Source organism: Microcaecilia unicolor, unplaced genomic scaffold (genome assembly GCF_901765095.1).
Source record: "Microcaecilia unicolor unplaced genomic scaffold, aMicUni1.1, whole genome shotgun sequence".
Taxonomy (NCBI): domain Eukaryota; kingdom Metazoa; phylum Chordata; class Amphibia; order Gymnophiona; family Siphonopidae; genus Microcaecilia; species Microcaecilia unicolor.
Genome location: NW_021963797.1, coordinates 81,819 through 101,794, shown reverse-complemented (window position 1 = coordinate 101,794; position 19,976 = coordinate 81,819). Strand labels below are relative to the sequence as shown.

The 19,976-nt window shown below is 43.9% G+C and overlaps 1 protein-coding gene across 2 annotated transcripts; it reads left to right on the top strand.

Moving 5' to 3' along the window:
* Nucleotides 1-647: 647 nt before the first annotated feature.
* On the top strand, nt 648-18,370 carry LOC115459643 (gastrula zinc finger protein XlCGF26.1-like). Of its 2 annotated transcripts, XM_030189447.1 has the most exons (3): nt 648-723; nt 7,284-7,394; nt 16,087-18,370. In XM_030189447.1, exons 1-3 carry the CDS (start codon nt 690-692, stop codon nt 17,553-17,555), a joined length of 1,614 nt encoding a protein of 537 aa, XP_030045307.1. In that variant the 5' UTR covers nt 648-689; the 3' UTR covers nt 17,556-18,370. The 2 variants fall into 2 exon arrangements, with proteins under 2 accessions (XP_030045307.1, XP_030045308.1); XM_030189448.1 differs by lacking the exon at nt 7,284-7,394.
* Nucleotides 18,371-19,976: the final 1,606 nt, after the last annotated feature.

Below are 19,976 nucleotides of genomic sequence, written 5' to 3'. Positions count from 1 at the left end.
TGAGAAGCAAGTTGCAGTAGTAGAGGTGATGAGAGTGTGGATGAGGGTTCTGGTAGCGTGCTCAGAAAGGAGAGGGCGAATTTTGGCGATATTATAGAACCAAGTACCAAGATGAGAGAAATGTCTACCAATTAGAATAATGAGGGAAAGGATGCAGAGCAGGGCTCATTTAATTCTTTCCAACCCCATTCTCTGTCTAGAAGATTATATATAATATATGTGGAGGTGAGTGTACGCATTGCCTGTAGGTTAAGTGTGAGATGATTCGTAGGTTGTGGGTCTGTGTTAGTGTTGCCCCCTTCTGTGGCAGTATTAGGGTATATGTTAGAAATGGTTCTTGGGGTGGTGGGACAATTGCAAGGGGTATTTTGGGGAAAGATAGTTTTGCGGGGTGGGTGGTTCAATTGCTGAACTGAACGATAGTGGAGAAAAAGGGAAAAACCCTGATATCAATAGACAAAACTGATTCTGAAGGACAAACGCAGTTCCTGACATCCCATCTTCCATCCTAAAATGTCAGAATGAAGCCAGCTGAAATCTACTGCATTCTGAACCCCTAAGTGTGTCTCTGAGTGTGTTTCTGGTTTGTGTTTCAGATGCGGGTGACATTTGAGGACATCGCTGTCTCTTTCTCCCAGGAGGAGTGGGAGTATTTAGATGAAGGGCAGAAGGAGCTTTACAGGGAGGTGATGAAGGAGAATTATCAGATTCTGATCTCACTGGGTAAGGATTGCATTATTTGCATTTATTAAAAATAATTTGATGCATTTTTCTGTAGATCCTCCACTCCAGCAACTTCTAAGTATGCTCCGGATTTCTCTCAGCCCTGCTCTCAGTCAAAAGCAAAACAAAAAAAGTAAAAAACCAAAGCCAACCCAACTTACTGTCTCAAGAATAAGCACTGTATAATTGACATTTGGGAGGGGTTTCTGCATCACCTCAGACCTAAGGGTTGTTTTCTTGCATTGTTCCCTCACTGTTTTTTTTTAAATTTTAGTTACATTTGTACCCCGTGCTTTCCCACTCATGGCAGGCTCAATGTGGCTTACATGGGGCAATGGAGGGTTAAGTGACTTGCCCAGAGTCACAAGGAGCTGCCTGTGCCTGAAGTGGGAATCAAACTCAGTTCCTTAGGACCAAAGTCATCCACCCTAACCACTAGGCCACTCCTCCACTGTTGCTACTATTTGAGATTCCACATGGAATGTTGCTATTCCACTAGAAGTCGGCCCTTGCAGATCACCAATGTGGCCGCGCAGGCTTCTGCTTCTGTGAGTCTGACGTCCTGCACGTACGTGCAGGACGTCAGACTCACAGAAACAGAAGCCTGCGCAGCCTTCTACATGGAATGTTGCTAGTGGAATAGCAACATTCCATGTAGAATCTCCAATAGTAGCAACATTCCATGTAGAAGTCGGCCCTTGCAGATCACCAATGTGGCTGCGCAGGCTTCTACATGGAATGTTGCTAGTGGAATAGCAACATTCCATGTAGAATCTCCAATAGTAGCAACATTCCATGTAGAAGTCGGCCCTTGCAGATCACCAATGTGGCCGCGCAGGCTTCTGCTTCTGTGAGTCTGATGTCCTGCACGTATGTGCAGGACGTCAGACTCACAGAAACAGAAGCCTGCGCAGCCTTCTACATGGAATGTTGCTAGTGGAATAGCAACATTCCATGCAGAATCTCCAATAGTAGCAACATTCCATGTAGAATCTCCAATAGTATCTATTTTATTTTTGTTACATTTGTACCCCGCGCTTTCCCACTCATGGCAGGCTCAATGCGGCTTACATGGGGCAATGGAGGGTTAAGTGACTTGCCCAGAGTCACAAGGAGCTGCCTGTGCCTGAAGTGGGAATCGAACTCAGTTCCCCAGGACCAAAGTCCACAACCCTAACCACTAGGGCAATTAACAGGCTCTTTATTATGCATTTTAATGTGCTTGTGCTGATGTCTGCTGGGGGAGTTAACTTCAGTGCAAAAACCCTTTTTACATATAGTGGCCTGCAGTAGCTTTCTGCATCACTGCCACAGTCCTGGCCATCAAAGTTAAGAAAATTCCTTTGCCAGCTTCCACCATCTAGTTTATGGAGGAGTAAAGTTAGAACTCTGATCTTCTATTATCATATTGATGTTGTGACTGGAAAAGTAGCAGGCCTGGATCAGCTTGCTGCAGAGACTGTGAGGCCCCGAAGCACAAAACTTACCGGGCCAGCAGTGAGCTTTTTGTTTTTTTTAGCCGGTTCCAGTTGGTTTAGTGAGCATCGTATTCAGCAGGAGATGCACAAGTGGATTCAGCGGGTATTTTCCATCCACGGCAGCAGACGAGAACTGTATGTGAATGCATTCCAATGAGCTGTTTAGTATTGAAATGAGCATTTCAAGGGATGTACAGAAAGGACTGCCCGCCTTTTACGAGCAAAATTTTACGGGAGGTCTGGAGCTGTTGTAGCTTGACAGTGGCTTCCTGGCGGAGCTGTCTGCTGTCAAATGTTAATGGATGTGTGTGTTAAATATGCCACATACATACGTGTTGTTAGGCCATCTTATATGTGCACTTATTGTCCCGTGTATGTGTGTGTTTGTGTGGTTGTAGTCTCCTGCAGGCAAACGCTGGCGTGAAGACCAAGGCTCAGATCTTTCACCTCTGCTGTTGCTCAGAAGTATTCAGCAGTTCCCTACCAGTGTTTTGCTATCAACAAAAGGAAAATTGTTGGACTCCTGATGCAGGCCCAATAGGCTGAAACACAGCTGTGTCGAGTCGTGTTCACCAATCAATAAATTATTTGTTTTTTTTACCTGGAGTGTCAGTCATCTTTTAGTCAACTTCGCTATTTTGTTCTACCATCTATATCATAAGTACATAAGTATTGCCATACTGGGAAAGACCAAAGGTCCATCAAGCCCAGCATCCTGTTTCCAACAGTGGCCAATCCAGGTCACAAATACCTGGCAAGATCCCAAAAAGTACAAAACATTTTATGCTGCTTATCCCAGAAATAGTGGATTTTCCCCAAGTCCATTTAATAACGGTCTATGGACTTTTCCTTTAGGAAGCCGTCCAAACCTTTTTAAAACTCCGCTAAGCTAATCGCCTTTACCACATTCTCCGGCAACGAATTCCAGATTAAATAATCTCTCTATTTGGTATAGATTACTGAAGACAAATCTTCCCTTGGACACTTTGGATCAGCTTTTTAGGCAGTGGAACCAGACCGTGACCATCTGTATTATATGGAGCTTTTTCTTAATCTTTTTTTAATACGGTTAAGTCGGTGGACCGCCAGGAGACCCAATTTAAACTTTTACATAGGGCATTCCTATCCGGAGTACGTGGAGCTCAATTCGGCCTATGGGCTGATGCCTCCTGTGTGAGGTGTAAGACCCACTCGGGTACACTAGTTCACACCTTTTTGGAATGCCCTGGACTCGGACTGTGGTGGGGCACAATGGCCTCTTTAGATCAGGTGACGTCCCTAAAGATTCAATGGGATTATGAAACTCAACTATGGGACGCTTGATCGCTCAGGATGTCACCCTTCCCATATCGCAAATTCTATTACATTTCCTTCATCTTAGTAAAGAAAACGATATTACAGTACTGGGTCTCTGCAGAAGAAACAAACATAGAAGAAAGACAGTCCCTGCTCAAAGAGCTTACAATCTAATAGACAAAAAATAAAGTAAGCAAATCAAATCAATTAATGTGTACAGGAAGGAGGAGAGGAGGGTAGGTGGAGGTGAGTGGTTACGAGTCAAAAGCAATGTTAAAGAGGTGGGCTTTCAGTCTAGATTTAAAGGTGGCCAAGGATGGGGCAAGACGTAGGGGCTCAGGAAGTTTATTCCAGGCGTAGGGTGCAGCGAGACAGAAGGCGCGAAGTCTGGAGTTGGCAGTAGCGGAGACGGGAACAGATAAGAAGGATTTATCCATGGAGCGGAGTGCACGGGAAGGGGAATAGGGAAGGACGAGTGTGGAGAGATGTAGAAAGATGTGGAAATTGTGGAGAGTGTGGAAAGATGACGTCTGCATTTGGGTATTGAGATTCTGCGGGGGAGGGGGGGTTGTATGAGTGGGGGTATGTTTTTGTGAGAATTAGAGTGTTGGATGCTGAGTATGAATGTTGAGTGCTGGAGTTTCTATGTTCTGATATAGAGGAGTGTGGTAGCTGTGTTAGTCCACTCTTAAGGTTATCAATAGAAATCAAACAAAATAAAACATGGAAAAGAAAATAAGATGATACCTTTTTTATTGGACATAACTTAATACATTTCTTGATTAGCTTTCGAAGGTTGCCCTTCTTCGTCAGATCGGAAATAAGCAAATGTGCTAGCTGACAGTGTATATAAGTGAAAACATTCAAGCATTACTATGACAGTCTGACAGGGTGGGAGGAGGGGGGTGGGTAGGAAGTATGCATGGGGACATCAAAGCATATCATTGATATTCTAACAGGATGGGTGTGGATAGGTGAGGGGAGGGTGATCAACAGAGACATACAGCTTTATGGTTTATAATGGGCTAGGAACCCCAGGTCCTTGTTAAGTCCTTTCTGTTGTGTGTTAAAATATTCAATCATTCTGACTTCAAAGGTCTTATGTTCTGATATAAAACTTCATTGGATGGGAGAATTGGGTATATTTTTTATGCTATGTTGCATACTGTCACTTCACTAAATTTGCAATTCACATGGTGTGGATTGTAATTATGATGTGATTTACTTTACCTCCTCTTGGGGGGTAACTATGTCATAATTTATATAATGTATGCCATTTTTCATGTTGTGAATTTTAAGGTTACACGGTTTTGTAATCTCCAATCCAATGTTATAAAGATAAAAAAGAAAAGATTATAGAGAAGGGCAACAAAAATGATAAAGTGTATGGAATGACTTCCCTATGAGAAAAGGCTGAAGCATCTAGGGCTCTTCAGCTTGGAGCAGAGACGGCTGAGGGGAGATATGATAGAGGTCTATAAAATAATAAGTGGAGTGGAACAGGTAGACGTGAATCGCTTGTTTACTCTTTCCAAATATACTAGGACTAGGGGGCATGCGATGAAGCTACAATGTAGTAAATTTAAAACGAATCGGAGAAAATGTTTCTTCACTCAACTTGTAATTAAACTCTGGAATTCATTGCCAGAGAATGTGGTAAAAGCAGTTAGCTTAGCGGGGTGTAAAAAAGGTTTGGCTAATTTCCTAAAAGAAAAGTCCATAAGCCATTATTAAGATGGACTTGAGAAAATCCACTGCATATTCTAGGATAAGCAGCATAAAATCTGTTTTACTGTTTTGGGATCTTGCCAGGTACTTGTGACCTGGATTGGCCACTGTTGGAAACATGATACTGGGCTTGATGGACCTTCGGTCTGTCCCAGTAATGGCAATGCTTATGTTCTTGTCCTGCCCCTCACACTGGACCTCCCGCCTTTGCTGGAGTCCTCCTCCCTTGCCAGAGCCTCTCTTTTCTGAACACCTACCGAGTCACCCCCATCCTGGCCCGATTCAAGGAGATGTTTATCCACAGTGAGTTTCACACACAGCTGTACCTCAAGTTTTTGGGACTGCCCACACAGGTGTGTGCATGTCGGATGCAGTCTGACAGGTGGGCCTTCTTATTTTCAGGTGAAGAGTAGGTGGTGGACCTAAAAAACGAGGATGAGAGCCCTTCCCCATGCACTGTTGAGCGTTCTACCTCCTCTAGTCCTTCCTCCCCCACTCCTGTTGACCGTTCCACCTCCCCCACCTTTATTGACTATTCTACCTCCCCTCTCTCCAGAGCAGGAGAGTTCAGGGAGGCGGCACAGCCGAACCAACGCGGGAGGGGGAAACACTCATGCACCTTTCGCTCGAGTATTTCTCCTCCCACGTTGGTTCGGCTGTGCCACATTCCTGACCCTTTTCCCCTCCCCAAAGCACCTGTCTTCTCTCCCCTGTTCCTATTGAAAAACCCCACACCGTGCTGTACTCTGACCCTTCTTGAAAAAAACCCTCCTCCAACCCTCCTTTAAATTAGCTAACCCTCTCCCAACCCTGCTGTACATATTCCTTCTTCCTCTACCTATACATCCTCTTTGGTCTGTCCCAGTACGGCAGCACTTATGTATTTACTAGTAAAAAAGGCCCGTTTCCGAAACCAATGGACCGGGCGCTAGCATGTGGGTTTTTTTATGTGTGTGTGTATGTGTCACAGAGTTATTTTGTGTGTTTGTGTGTGTGAGTGTGTGAGGGTGCGGTGTGTGTGCAGGTTGTTGATGATGGAGGTGGTGCGTTGGTGTGCGGTTGTTTTGTTAGTTTGGCAGCCAGTCTCCAGCGATTCCTAGGCAGGGAAGGAGTACTCCTCCCCCTTCCTTGGTCGCTGTTTGCTGCTGGCTGGGTCGCGGGTAATCCTTCCAGCTGGGCCGCAGCTTGTCCTGTTCGCCCACGTCCCAAATGGTGACGGGCACGTTGTTTTCTGGCTCCTCTGACTCCATGTCAGGCGATCCCAAATATAGTCTGTCCTATAGGCTCTCTGGCACTCTTCAGTACTGGCATTAGGCATTAAAAAATTTTCTCCCCCCCCCCCCCCCCCGGTCTATTTTTGCACATACCCACAGCAGGAATATTCTTCTCTCGTTCCAGCGGTGGTTCTGTGCTCTCCGTGCTGCACAGATAATGAGCCATTCTGCTGGGGAATGCTCCTCCCTTATTGTCACGTAGTTTCCTCTGATTGGTCCGTCTTACGTTGCCTAGTGTTGCCTGGGAACGGTGTTGTGTGGTCCTTTGTGTTTCAGAATGTTGAGGGTGTTTTTTCTGATTGGTCCGTCATGCGAGGGCGGGGCAGAGAGATATGGTCAGTGTTGTGGCTTCACCACTATGAATCCATGAACCCTTCAGTGAGTGACTGAGTGACTTCAGAACGTTGTCTTCAGAACGTTGAGGGTGAGTTTTATTATAGTAGATGATCCAGTTTAGTAGCTGAAAAGCTGAGCAGTGAGTCTCTAGAGCCTGATAGTAAGGGACCACTTAATATGCCAGATTGTTAAAAATATCAAAGAGCCACAGGCTCTCTCTTTCTTAGGTAATAAAATTCTTTATTATACACATCTTTGACTAGATCCAGTGCCAGCGTACTCAAAGTGAGATATAATAACCCCCAGATTCATCTGCTTTATGACGGATGGCAGTAAAAGTTCCTCCGTCCCCTCCTATGTCGCAAGCTGCTTCCTGGGTATTTTTCTGAGAATATAAGGGAAACATAATTCAATGTTCTTTTTTTTCCTTTTTTGTTGTTGAAATCAGGCTATGAAAAGATTAATCCTGACATACTATCAAGGATTAAACAAGAGGAAGAGCCATTTGTCCAGGAACTGCAGGAGTCAGACGAGAAAGAAGGTTGTCACTCATACACAGGTGAGTAATAACAAAAATGCTAAGCTGGAACTCCTTTTCCCATAGAAGTGCATTGGGCCATTTTGGGGGGGGGGGGGGGGGGGGGGGGAGGCTTATTTTTTTGGAATTCGCAGTCTGATTTGGCCCATTTTCAAACTCAGTGTTTTTTCTACTGGTTCTTCCCACATGCCAAGTTTGATCCCGTAAATATTACCATACTGAGTCAGCTGAAGAAACTTAACAGTCTTAGTACCAAGTAGTGAGAGAGAAAGGGGGGTTTTCTCAGTGTTTTTCTGTTTTAGGGTAGAAAACTGTTAGCTTCTGGCTAAGTAAGCCTACATAATGTAGTATCACATCATATTTTATACTACGAGTTTATCTTGGGCAGACTGGATGGACCGCACAGGTCTTTATCTGCCATCATCTACTATGTTACTATAGAGAGTAATAGGGTATATTACAGATCACAGTTGAGTAATAATAAACACAGTACAGAGTAAGAAGAGGTATTGTAGAGCATGGCTAAGTGATAATATATAGTGCACAGAGTAAGAGGAAGTATTACAGAGTATAGATTAGTACTCATAAGTACTGCAGAGAGTAAAAGGGGGAGTTACAGACTAGAGCTGATTAATTGATTAAATACTATACAGAGTAAGAAGAGATAGTATAGTGTACAGGCTAGTTATGATAAATATTGTAGAGAGTAAGAAGAGGTATTACACAGAGTGCAGGTTAGTACTAATAAGTACTACCTAGGTTAAGAGGAAGTACTACAGAATAGCGCTAATAGGAGTTACAGAATAGAGCTGATGAATAATACCATACAAAGTAGAAAGAGGTATTACAGAGCATAGCTGAATAATAATAAATACTATACAGAATAAGAGAGGTATTGTATAGCTAAATTATAATATATTTATTTATTTATTGCATTTGTATCCACATTCCCCCACCTATTTGCAGGCTCAATGTGGCTTACATAGATTTGTTAACATTGTCATTTCAGGATATCAGATACAGTTAGTAATGTGTAGCGATCAAGGGAGGGAAGAGAGAAGAAGGAAGGGAGTGAAAAGGGTAGTTATAGAAGGTAGAATATATATAGTGCACTGAGTAAGAAGAGATAATACAGAGCACAGGTTAGTACTGATAAGTACTGCACAGAGTAAGAGGAGGTGTTACAGAATAGAGCTCATCTACTATAATAAAAAGCAGCCTCAACATTCTGGGGACACTGACGTCACTGAAGTCAGTCAGTCTCCCAGAACGGTTCGTGGATTCATGGTGGTGAAGCCACCCCACAGACCCGTGCCCCGCCCTCGCGTCAAACGTCATGACGTCGAGGGCAGGAAAAAAAAAAATCAACTAAACAAACGGTTGACCCCCCCCCCCCCTAAAGCTGCAGCTGAACACAAGGACCTCCAGCACCCCCCCCCCCCCGCAACAACCCCCTCCTTAGACACCCACCTTCGCGTTGATTTGCCGGCGGGGGACCCGAAAACCCCGCCAGCACAAGCCCTGTCTGCTCACTACGGCGTCATCTTCGGCATTCCTAGCCTGTGGAGGCAGGGCTTCTGTGCGTCTGACGTCCTGCACGTGCATGACGTCAGACGCACAGAACTCCGCCCTGAACAGCTACCAACGCCGACGATGACGCCGTAGTCAGCACACAGGACTTCTGTTGGCGGGGTTCCAGGTCCCCCACCGCCAAACCAACGCGAAGGTGGGTGCAATCGGCACGGTGGGTCGGATGGCTGCGGCCAGATGCATCGCCGTGGGTGGGATGGTGCCGGGAGGGGGGGCATCGCACCTCACAGGCAACTGCTAAATGACGAAAACCTTGCTAGCGCCCTTTTCATTTGTGTCAGAAACGGGCCTTTTTTACTAGTTAACTAATAATACTGTACAGAGTAAGAAGAGGTATTGTAGAATATGACTGTGATAATATATAGCTACAGTGGAACCCCGTTATAACATTCCCCTCTATAATTCAAACCCACCACGATCATCCAGGTTTTTGCCAATGTCTAGCTATGTTGGCGTGGAGCCCACCCCTTTCCCTGCTTGAAAACCATTCTAGCCAATGCTCTGCTACGCTGGGGTGGAGCACACCCCCTTCTCTGCTTTTAAACCTTTCCTGCTAATGTTTAGCAACGCCAGGGTTGTCTGTGCGTTCATTATCCGTGCAGCTTTCCTGCTCCCAGTGCATTCATTATAAACGCAGCTTTTTTCAGCTTCAGGTGCCAGTCTGGAATCTACCACGGGTGGACTCTTTATCCAAGTGGCTTTGTCTGCTCCTGGTGCCATTCTGCAATCTGGACGGAAACGAGGAGTGGGAATGGAGTCGGGCTCCTCAAAGCAGACCAGAGACACTGTATGTGATTCAAAAGCTTTATCGGAGGATAACTCAACAAGGTACCGTGTTTCGGCACACAGGAGTCTCGTCTGTTTGTGAAAAGAACAAACAGATCCTCGGTACGTTGATTGAGAAACAGTGGTCTTTAAAAAGACCTTTGTTGTTTTGAGTATCTGTCGCTTCTAAACTTTACAGTGGATCTAGTAGTAGATCCACTGTAACGTTTAATTATTGGGATTTATTAACCACCTTTATGATGAGATTCACCCAAGGCGGTGTACAGTAGGTACAGTTTAACATAAAACTTACAATTTTGTTAACTGCCTAACAATAGTAAAATTACCAAATATAAACATAAATGCAATAAACAAGGTAAACTTAACAGCAAATTGAAACCTAGCAATAGGACTAACATAAAACAGTATCAAAAATGTAAACATTTAACAGCACTGAAATTCAAATACCAGAGATATAATACAATCCTATATAATAATTTGCACCTCCAACGTTCCACGTCTGGATGCCTGGGTTCGTAACACAATTCCCATTGGTCCGTCCTCGCATCGGAACGTGATGATGTCAGAGGGTGGATCAATGAGAGGAAAGCAAAACCAGCACCAGCCAGCAAAAAAACGTTGGAGGTGAGGATTCAATTGACGGAGAATCGCACCCCCCCCCCCCGTCCTCCGAATTCCAGGACCGCCTCCCTCCCTCCCCCTCCCCCCCTGCGAGTTCCATGCCCCCTCCCCTGTCTTCGGAGTTCCGCACCTCCCTCCCCTCTCTCTCTCTCAGCTCTGCCTCTGGTCCCGCCCTCATTTCCTGTTTCCGGAAAATGTGGGCGGGACCAGAGGCAGAGCTGAGACAAGGGAAGGCAGGCTGAAGCGCCGTGCGTCCTCTACTTTCACTGCTGCCGGCGTACACCGAGGTAAGAACTTTTAAATTACAGCCGGCATGCAGGAAGGTGAGGGGCAGGCACACGACTGCAAGAAGAGGGCGGCCAACACAGGTTGGGCTGCCACTGAGAGAGAGAGAGGGAGGGAGGTGCAGGGGTGTGGAACTCTGAAGACAGGGGGCATGGAAGTTGCAGGGGAGGGGAGGGAGGGAGCAGCCAACACAGGTCGGGCTGCCACTGTGAGAAAGGGAGGGAGGCATGGGGGTGTGGAACTTCGAAGACGGGGGCATGGAACTCGCAGGGGAGGAGAGAGAGGGAGGGAGGGGGCATGGACCTCGGACAGAAGGGGGGCCTGGAACTTGGAGGAGAGGGAGGGAGGGAAGGAGGGGGTCATAGAACTTGGAGCCCCACACACACTTACTCTCTGTCTCTCACATACACTCTCTCTGACACACTCTATCTCTCTTGTCACACACACACACAGTCTATCTCTCTGTCTCACACACACACTCACTCTTTCTCTCACACACTCTCACTCTGTCTCTCACACAAACACACACACTCTCTCTCTCTCACACACACTCACTCTGTCTCTCACACAAACACACACACTCTCTCTCTCACTCATTCTCCTCTCACACACACTCCGTCTCTCACACACACTTTTTCTCTCTCTCACACACACACACACACACACACACACACACTCTCTCAAACATACACACTGCGAGGAAAACCTTGCTAGCACCCGTTTCATTTGTGTCAGAAACGGGCCTTTTTTACTAGTGTTAGTATAATACCCAAGAGAAGTCCTTGTCCAGTCCAGTCAAATCCTTTTCTCTAGTACTAAATCTACTTTGATGTTTAGAAGCGACAGATACTCAAAACAACAAAGGTCTTTTTGAAGACCACTATTTCTCAATCAACGTACCGAGGATCTGCTTGTTCTTTTCACAAACAGATGAGACTCCTGTGTGCCGTAACACGGTACCTCGTTGAGTCATCCTCAGATAAAACTTTCGAATCACATACAGTGTCTCTGGTCTGTTTTGAGGAGCCTGACTCTGTTCCCACTCCTCATTTCCGTGCTGTGACCCTCCGTGGGATATTTGTGTTCTTGCCACTTTCTGTGACTTAGACCACCATTCTGCAGTCTACCATGGGTGGACTGTTCTTCATCTTCCTCATCATCAGCGTTGTGTTCCATTGTCTTTGTTGTGAGCTCTGTATATGGAGAAACCATCTCGTAAGCAGAAGGTCATTCCCTACTCAAGAAACGTTATCTGCACTAGTTGACCAAAGAGCTTGGCATCAAGAAGACAGAGAAAAGAAGAAGAGAAAATGAGGTTGCCCTGTAGTATGGAAAGGGAAGCAGGATTACCTAGGAAAAAAAATTAAAATGCCTAGTGATAAAAACTTGGATTCTGCGCTATATCAGTGGTTCGTCCAAGCTCGGTCACAGGGTGTCCCTATTTCAGGACCCATCATGAAAGCACAGGCTGAAAAATTTGACCGACAGCTAAATGGGCAAGAGTCGGCATTCAAAGCCAGTAACGGATGGTTTTGCAGATTTAAGAAAAGGCAGGTCATCGGTCAAGTCCTTGTCTCAGGGGTAGATCTGATCGGCTGACAAGGATGCAGCACGTTTATTTATTGGGATTTATTAACTCCAATCCACACCTGGTAGATTCAAGTCACCCAGTTTAATCACCTCTCCCTTCATTCCCATTTTGAGGATATCATTGATCATGTGCCTGTCCAGTTCTTTTGTTTGAGTCGGAAGTCTGTAGGCTACATCTGTGAGGATAGAAGTGGGGCATCTTCTCTTTATTTATTTATTGCATTTGTATCCCACATTTTCCCACTTATTTGCAGGCTCAATGTGGCTTACAGAGTCCTGTTATGGCATCGTCATTCCAGGATATCAGATACAATTAGTGATGCAAAAAGATTAAGGAGGAAAAAAAAGAAAAGATTTGAGCATATAAATGTAGAAGGAAGACTTTCATAACTGGGGTGGATTGGTGAGGTGATCTTGTTAGGTTATGGGTTCTGTTTGTAGGCCTTGTTGAAGAGATAAGTCTTCAGAGATTTCCGAAAGTTAGATATTTCGTCGATTGTTTTCAAGGCAGAAGGTAATGCATTCCACAACTGCGTACTTATGTAAGAGAAGGTAGCCGCATGTATCAGCTTGTATTTTAGTCCTTTACAGCTGGGGAAGTGTAGATTAAAAAATTTGCGGGATGATCTTGTGGCATTTCTGGGCGGCAGGTCCACGAGGTTTAGCATGTAGGTCGGGGCATCTGCGTGGATGAATTTGTGTACAATCTTGCAGATCTTGAACGCGATGCGTTAAGTGGGAACCAATGAAGTTTCTCTCTTAAGGGTTTTGCACTTTCATATTTAGTTTTTCCAAATATGAGTCTGGCGGCGGTATTCTGGGCTGTTTGGAGTTTCTTGATAGTTTGTTCTTTGCAGCCAGCGTATAGTGCATTGCAGTAGTCCAGATGACTTATTACCATTGACTGTACCAGGGTGCGGAAGATATATCTCGGGAAGAAAGGTTTTACTCTTTTGAGTTTCCACATGGAGTGGAACATCTTTTTTGTTGTATTCTTCACGTGGGTATCGAGTGTGAGGTTTCGATCAATGGTAACTCCAAGAATTTTCAGGTTATTTGAGATGGGAAGAGAGCAGTTTGGTGTGGATATGGTGGTGAAGTTGCTTGTGTTATGTTGTGAGGTGAGTACAAGACATTGTGTTTTTTCTGCGTTGAGTTTTAACTGGAATATATCCGCCCAGGAATGCATGATTTGGAGGCTTTGGTTGATCTCGTTGGTGATTTCATTTAGATCATGTTTAAACGGGATATAAATCGTAACATCGTCTGCATATATGTAAGGGTTGAGGTTTTGATTGGCTAGTAATTTGGCTAAGGGTATCAAAGACTATCCACAGCATTTCCTTTTCTTCTCACGCCCTCTGCTTTAATATTGTGTGTGTGTGGGGGGGGGGGGTTTAACATAGGGAGCAACTCCTCCCCCCTTTCTTCCTTCTCTATGCCTCCTAAATAGCCAGGTGTGGCGAGATCCCATTCATCAGACTCATTGAACCAAGTCCATTTCTTCCATCAGGGCTTGCAGATCATGGATTTTCCTCAAAGTCTGGAACAACATGTTGATCCCCAGTGTTGTTATTATTAGGGAAACCAAAACACTGGACCACTGGTGTTGACCTTCAGGGTCACTCCACCCGCAAAGTCACTGTTCCAGTAAACAGTGTATTGTTGTTGTTATTTGGACACCAGCATCCTTAGGTGTTTGGTGTCCTTCTTGACTGCACGCAAGGCTGAGGCCTATTAAGCAACAGGCTTCTGCTTGCAAGTTGAAATTAGCCAGATCTGTACTTTAAAGGCTGGCTTAGAGCTGAATAGTGCCATGTATGACAATTTTGCCATATAGTGACATGTAGTGCTTCATATATAGTGCTTATGTGAGGCCTTTTGCTCCCACAGTAGAGGGATTCAGTTCTAAAACAGTGTAAACAAGGATATATCAGATAAGATAAACAGACAAAATGTGTGAGACCAAAGGCAAAATGATTAAATAAACCCTAGGGATCCTTCTAGACCTCTGGAAAACCTAATGTCCAGCACAGTCTTGTGAGTCCACTTTCCAGTAAAGGAGCAGGTTAGTTTCATGCTGCATCACTCCACCTCTTGGAAATTAGGGTCACAGCTGTGTCCATACTGTACACCTAAGAAGCAGACATTTCCCAAGTAGAATAATCAGGCCTAGGACTATATGATGTGAGATAGGCCATTGCCTAGGAGCTCAGAAAAGGATCATCTAAAGTGTGTCTAGCTTCGTCAGTTTTCATATTAACATAAGCAGTCACTCTAGTTAAGGGATAATCATAATGAGTAGGAATTAGATTACACCCTCCCTATCTCAGACAGCCTGAAAATTCTCGGAGTTTCAATCGACCGAAATCTCACACTAGAGAACCAAGTGAAAGCCACTACAAAGAAAATGTTCCACTCAATGTGGAAGCTCAAACGAGTGAAACCTTTTTTCCCGAGGGAAGTATTTCACAACTTGGTACAATCCATGGTACTAAGCCATCTAGATTACTGTAATGGAATCTATGCGGGATGTAAAGAACAAATCTTAAAGAAAGTCCAAACTGCTCAAAACACGGCAGCCAGGCTTATAAAGATTCGAAAGCGCCAAACCTCTACGAGAAAAACTGCACTGGCTCCCAATCAAAGAATGTATTGCGTTCAAAATCTGCACCCTGGTTCATAAAATCATCTACGGCGAAACCCCAGGATACATGACAGACCTCATAGACCTACCAACCAGAAACACAACAGGATCAACACGAACATACCTAAATCTCCACTACCCAAGCTGCAAAGGACTCAAATACAATCAACCTACGCATCCAGCTTCTCTTATATAAGCATGCAACTATGGAACGCACTACCAATCGCCGTGAAAACAACATACAACCACCTAAGCGTCCGGAAACTCCTAAAGACTGACCTGTTCGAAAAGGCATACTCTTAACGATCCAACCAAAATGCCTTAACCCCGCAACACAACAATATAAAAGTTCATACTGGACATAACCTAACTCGTCCTCCTTATGACCCCCAATGTGTCTATCACACTTGATCATTACTCTACCATAACCTCACTTTGTATTTGTTCATACTGGTATTGGCGATCGCCTCTACTGTACTATGTAAGCCACATTGAACCTGTAAATAGGTGGGAAAATGTGGGATACAAATGTAACAAACAAACAAACAAATAAATAAATAAAGCCTTTACTCCCCTTTTATCTAGATAGTGCTAAGACTGTCTATCCAGATTTTCAGTGACACTATCTGAGTAAATGCTGCTGAAAATCTGGATATAACTCTTGCTACCTGAGTTAATCAGTATAGGAACTGCTTTTGCCTGGATAAGTGCTGCTGAATCCAAGTCCCTTTATATTGCATCTAGTCCTTTAGAAAAATCATGACACATTTAACAGATTGACTGTAAACATTTCTGTCATATGTCTCCATACTCCATTCATAAGCTGTTCTTTCTGTAAGTCAGGGTGAAGATAAACTTGCCCTGCCAGTGGCCATGTTTCAGTTGGAGTCTGGATCTGGGGTTGTTAATTCATCACTGTTGAAGAAATTCCCTAATAACCACAGATTATAACGTTCTCATTCAGACCATTCTTCAAGGCTCTTATGTCAACACACTGCCACTTCCAAGGGGCAGCTCATCATTTCACTAACTAGAGGTGTGTGGAGACAAATGTTTCAAGAAGTGATTTGCAAATAAGAAAGCCACACATAGAAAATCCTGTTACAATACAACCTCTTCTTTTTATTATACTCATGTAATATGTTAGAAACCACTTCTAACACAAGATTAATACCTTTTGTTTATATCCACTAGATCAGCCAATCATACAAGAAAGAAAGGAAGAAAGGAATCAAGGAAAAAATCCTGTAAAAGTAGAACAAAGCCAAAGACAATCAGAAAATATCTGTGATAACATTTTCCAAGGACCTAAGGAAAAAAACACAAGGAATGATCACAAGGAATCGGAAGAGAAAAGAGATTCTACAGGGTACTCACTGGATGAAGTGTCAAAGTGTGAGAGAAGTTACAAGGAGCTCACTACTAGCCATGGGAGACCCTTCCAAAATAATAATACTGGTTACATGACTTCTTCCCTTGACAAGGGAGAGGAGAAAAGAAAAACAGACCAGCAAGAATGTACATGTACCACATCTAACAGGAGCATCTTCTTCATTTGTCCTCATGGTCCAAAGAGCTTCCCCTGGTTTTCAAACCTCCAAATGCAGAAAAGAAGTAGCACAAAAGAGAAACGGGAGAAATCATTTACATGTTCTGAGTGTGATAAAAGTTTTACTCGCCTTTCAGTGCTAAAAAGACACAAACTAATCCATACCGGAGAGAAACCATTTACCTGTAGTGAGTGTAGTAAAAGTTTCACTCAGCTTTCAACTCTAAAAACCCACCAAATGAGCCACAAAGGAGAGAAACAATTTATATGTACTGAGTGTAATAGGAGCTTCATGCTGCTTTCAGCACTAAAAAGTCACCAGATGGTCCACACGGGAGAGAAACCATATACATGTACTGAGTGTAATAGACGCTTCACTCGGCTTTTGACGCTAAAAAGCCACTACTTGATACATACAGGAGAGAAACCATATATATGTTCTGAATGTAGTAAATGTTTCACTAGGCTTTCAGCATTAAAAAGACATCAAATAATCCACACAGGAGAGAAACCGTTTGTATGTACTGAGTGCAACAAGAGTTTCACTCAGCTTTCAACTCTAAAAAACCACCAAATATGCCACAAAGGAGAGAAACAATTTATATGTACTGAGTGTAATAAAAGCTTCACTTGGCTTTCAGGTCTAAGAAGCCACCAAATGATCCATAGGGGAAAGAAACCATTTATATGTACTGAGTGTAATAGAAGCTTTACAAGAATTTTGGCACTAAAAAACCACCAGATGATCCACACAGGCGAGAAACCATTTATATGTTCTGAGTGTAATAAAAGTTTCACTCGGCTTTCAGCGCTAAAAAGACATGAAATAATCCACACAGGAGAGAAACCATTTACATGTAGTGAGTGTAACAAAAGTTTCACTCAGCTTTCAACTCTAAAAAGCCACCAAATGTGCCACAAAGGAGAAAAACAATTTACATGCGCTGAGTGTAATAAAAGCTTCACTTGGCTTTCAGGTCTAAAAAGCCACCAAGTGATCCACAATGGAGAAAAATCATTTACATGTACTGAGTGTAATAAAGGGTTCACGCGACTTTCAGGTCTAAAGAGCCACCAAATGATCCACCTGAGAGAGAGACGAGTACATATATAGAGTGTAATAAGAGCTTCATTCAGCTTTCAGACCTAAAAAAAACACCAAAAGAACCACACTGCATCGGTAGATTTCAGAGACTGAGATCATACTCTACATACCCTGGCTTAGGAGTGAGGTTCATTTCTGTCGTGCACAAAACTAGCCTATATGGATACATTTCCCCTGTGAAAAACCATTTACATGTTCAAATTGTAATAAAAGCTTCTCTCTGCTTTCCAATCTAAAACAAACATACGAAATGAACCACACTGGAGACAAAGGGGGTTAAAAAGAGTGCAGTATAAATCCAGCAACAGTAGCTGGTAGATTACTATACACCTCTGAGGGAAATAGAGTAAATTTTTTTCCTCAAGTCTTGCTGACTACTTTCATGTGGTGGCCCCATTGTGTAACAGCTGTAGTGAACCTTAGCTGGGGCTGTGCTACAATTGAAGCATGATTTTAAAGAAAAAGAAGCGGGCATGAAAGGTGCTCACCCATAGGCTGTACACTAGGGGTAACAATGGTCGTAGCAATAGTGCAGGTGAAGAGAACAGATATAGCCTTGGTGGACTTGTTCGTGGACCCACTAGAGCAGAAGACCAGCCACAGAAGTTAATGAAAAAGTTGAGAGGATTAACTACAGTTAAGTGGACTTCTGCAGATAAAGAGGAGTTAATGTACTGCTGCCTTAATGCTACATACCCTATGTTTAGATCAAGAGGGTATACCAAGAGAATTTGCCAAAAACTGGAGGAAAGAGGTATATTGTCATTGGAAAAACTTCAAAAAGTGACTGATGCAAATTTAAGATCCCTAATTTTAAAGATCAAACAGAAGAGTTTAGGGAACTTGGGGGGGGGGGGGGGCTCAGAATCCCTAATGTTTGTATGTGCAGAGCACTCTTCTGGATAAGGAAACAAACAAGGGTTACCTGTAACTTTTATTTCAGCCCCTCTAATTTATTCTGTGTGCTGTTTTCAATCCTTGCTAACTAGATCAGGCTGCAGGGTGGCTTTTTGAAATTGTGCAAGGATACCCCTGTGACCCACACTCCTAACTAGACTGGACCCAAAACCATGTTTACGCATTTAGTGTGATTTGTTGGGCAAACAATGGGAGAAGGGGAAGTGGACCCTTTTACTGAGACAGATGTGTGTGTGGGCTAGAGATGGTTATACAAGATCTTGGAGAGAAAGTGCGTCAAAGAATGGAAAAAAAAATCTGTTTTTTTCGCTGACTAATGTTAAGTTCACGTCTAGGGCAAGATACTGTACAAGACAGCTTAAGAATGTATTGATTGTGAACTTTGTTACAAGCTTTCGGAAGTAACATAGTAGATGATGGCAGAAAAAGACCTGCACGGTCCATCCAGTCTGCCCAACAAGATAATTTCACGTGTGCTACTTTTTGTGTGTACCTTACCTTGATTTGTATCTGCCATTGTCAGGGCACAGACCGTATAAGTCTGCCCAGCACTAGCCCCGCCTCCCAACCACCAGCCCCGCCTCCCACCACCGGCTCTGCCTCCCAATCTTGGCTAAGCTTCTGGGGATCCCTTTCTTCCGAGCAGGATTCCTTTATGTTTATCCCACGCATGTTTGAATTCCGTTACCGTTTTCATCTCCACCACCTCCCGCGGGAGGGCATTCTAAGCATCCACCACTCTGTCCGTGAAAAAATACTTCCTGACATTTTTCTTGAGTCTGTCCCCCTTCAACCTCATTTCATGTCCTCTAGTTCTACCGCCTTCCCATCTCCGGAAAAGGTTCATTTGCAGATTAATACCTTTCAAATATTTGAACGTCTGTATCATATCACCCCTGTTTCTCCTTTCCTCCAGGGTATACATGTTCAGGTCAACAAGTCTCTCCTCATACGTTTTGTAACGCAAATCCCATACCATTTTCGTAGCTTTTCTTTGCACCGCTTCCATTTTTTAAACATCCTTCGCAAGGTACAGCCTCCAAAACTGAACACAGTACTCCAGGTGGGGCCTCACCAACATCTTATACAGGGGTATTAAAACCTCTTTTCTTCTGCTGGTCACACCTCTCTCTATACAGCCTAGCAACCTTCTAGCTACGGCCACCGCCTTGTCACACTGTTTCGTCGCCTTTAGGTCTTCAGATACTATCACCCCAAGATCCCTCTCCCCGTTCGTACCTATCAGACTCTCCCCGCCTAACACATACGTCTCCCTTGGATTTCTACTCCCTAAGTGCATCACTTTGCATTTCTTCGCATTGAATTTTAATTGCCAAACATTAGACCATTCTTCTAGCTTCCGCAGATCTTTTTTCATGTTTTCCACTCCCTCTGAGGTGTCCACTCTGTTACAAATCTTGGTGTCATCCGCAAAAAGGCAAACTTTACCTTGTAACCCTTCGGCAATGTCACTCACAAATATATTGAATAGAATCGGCCCCAGCACCGATC

Coding starts and splice junctions, on each gene's coding strand:
- LOC115459643 (XM_030189447.1), top strand. CDS start 690: ATGAAGGAGAATTATCAGATTCTGATCTCACTGG. Junction 724..7,283: donor TCAGATTCTGATCTCACTGG/GTAAGGATTGCA, acceptor TGTTGAAATCAG/GCTATGAAAAGATTAATCCT. Junction 7,395..16,086: donor AGGTTGTCACTCATACACAG/GTGAGTAATAAC, acceptor TATATCCACTAG/ATCAGCCAATCATACAAGAA.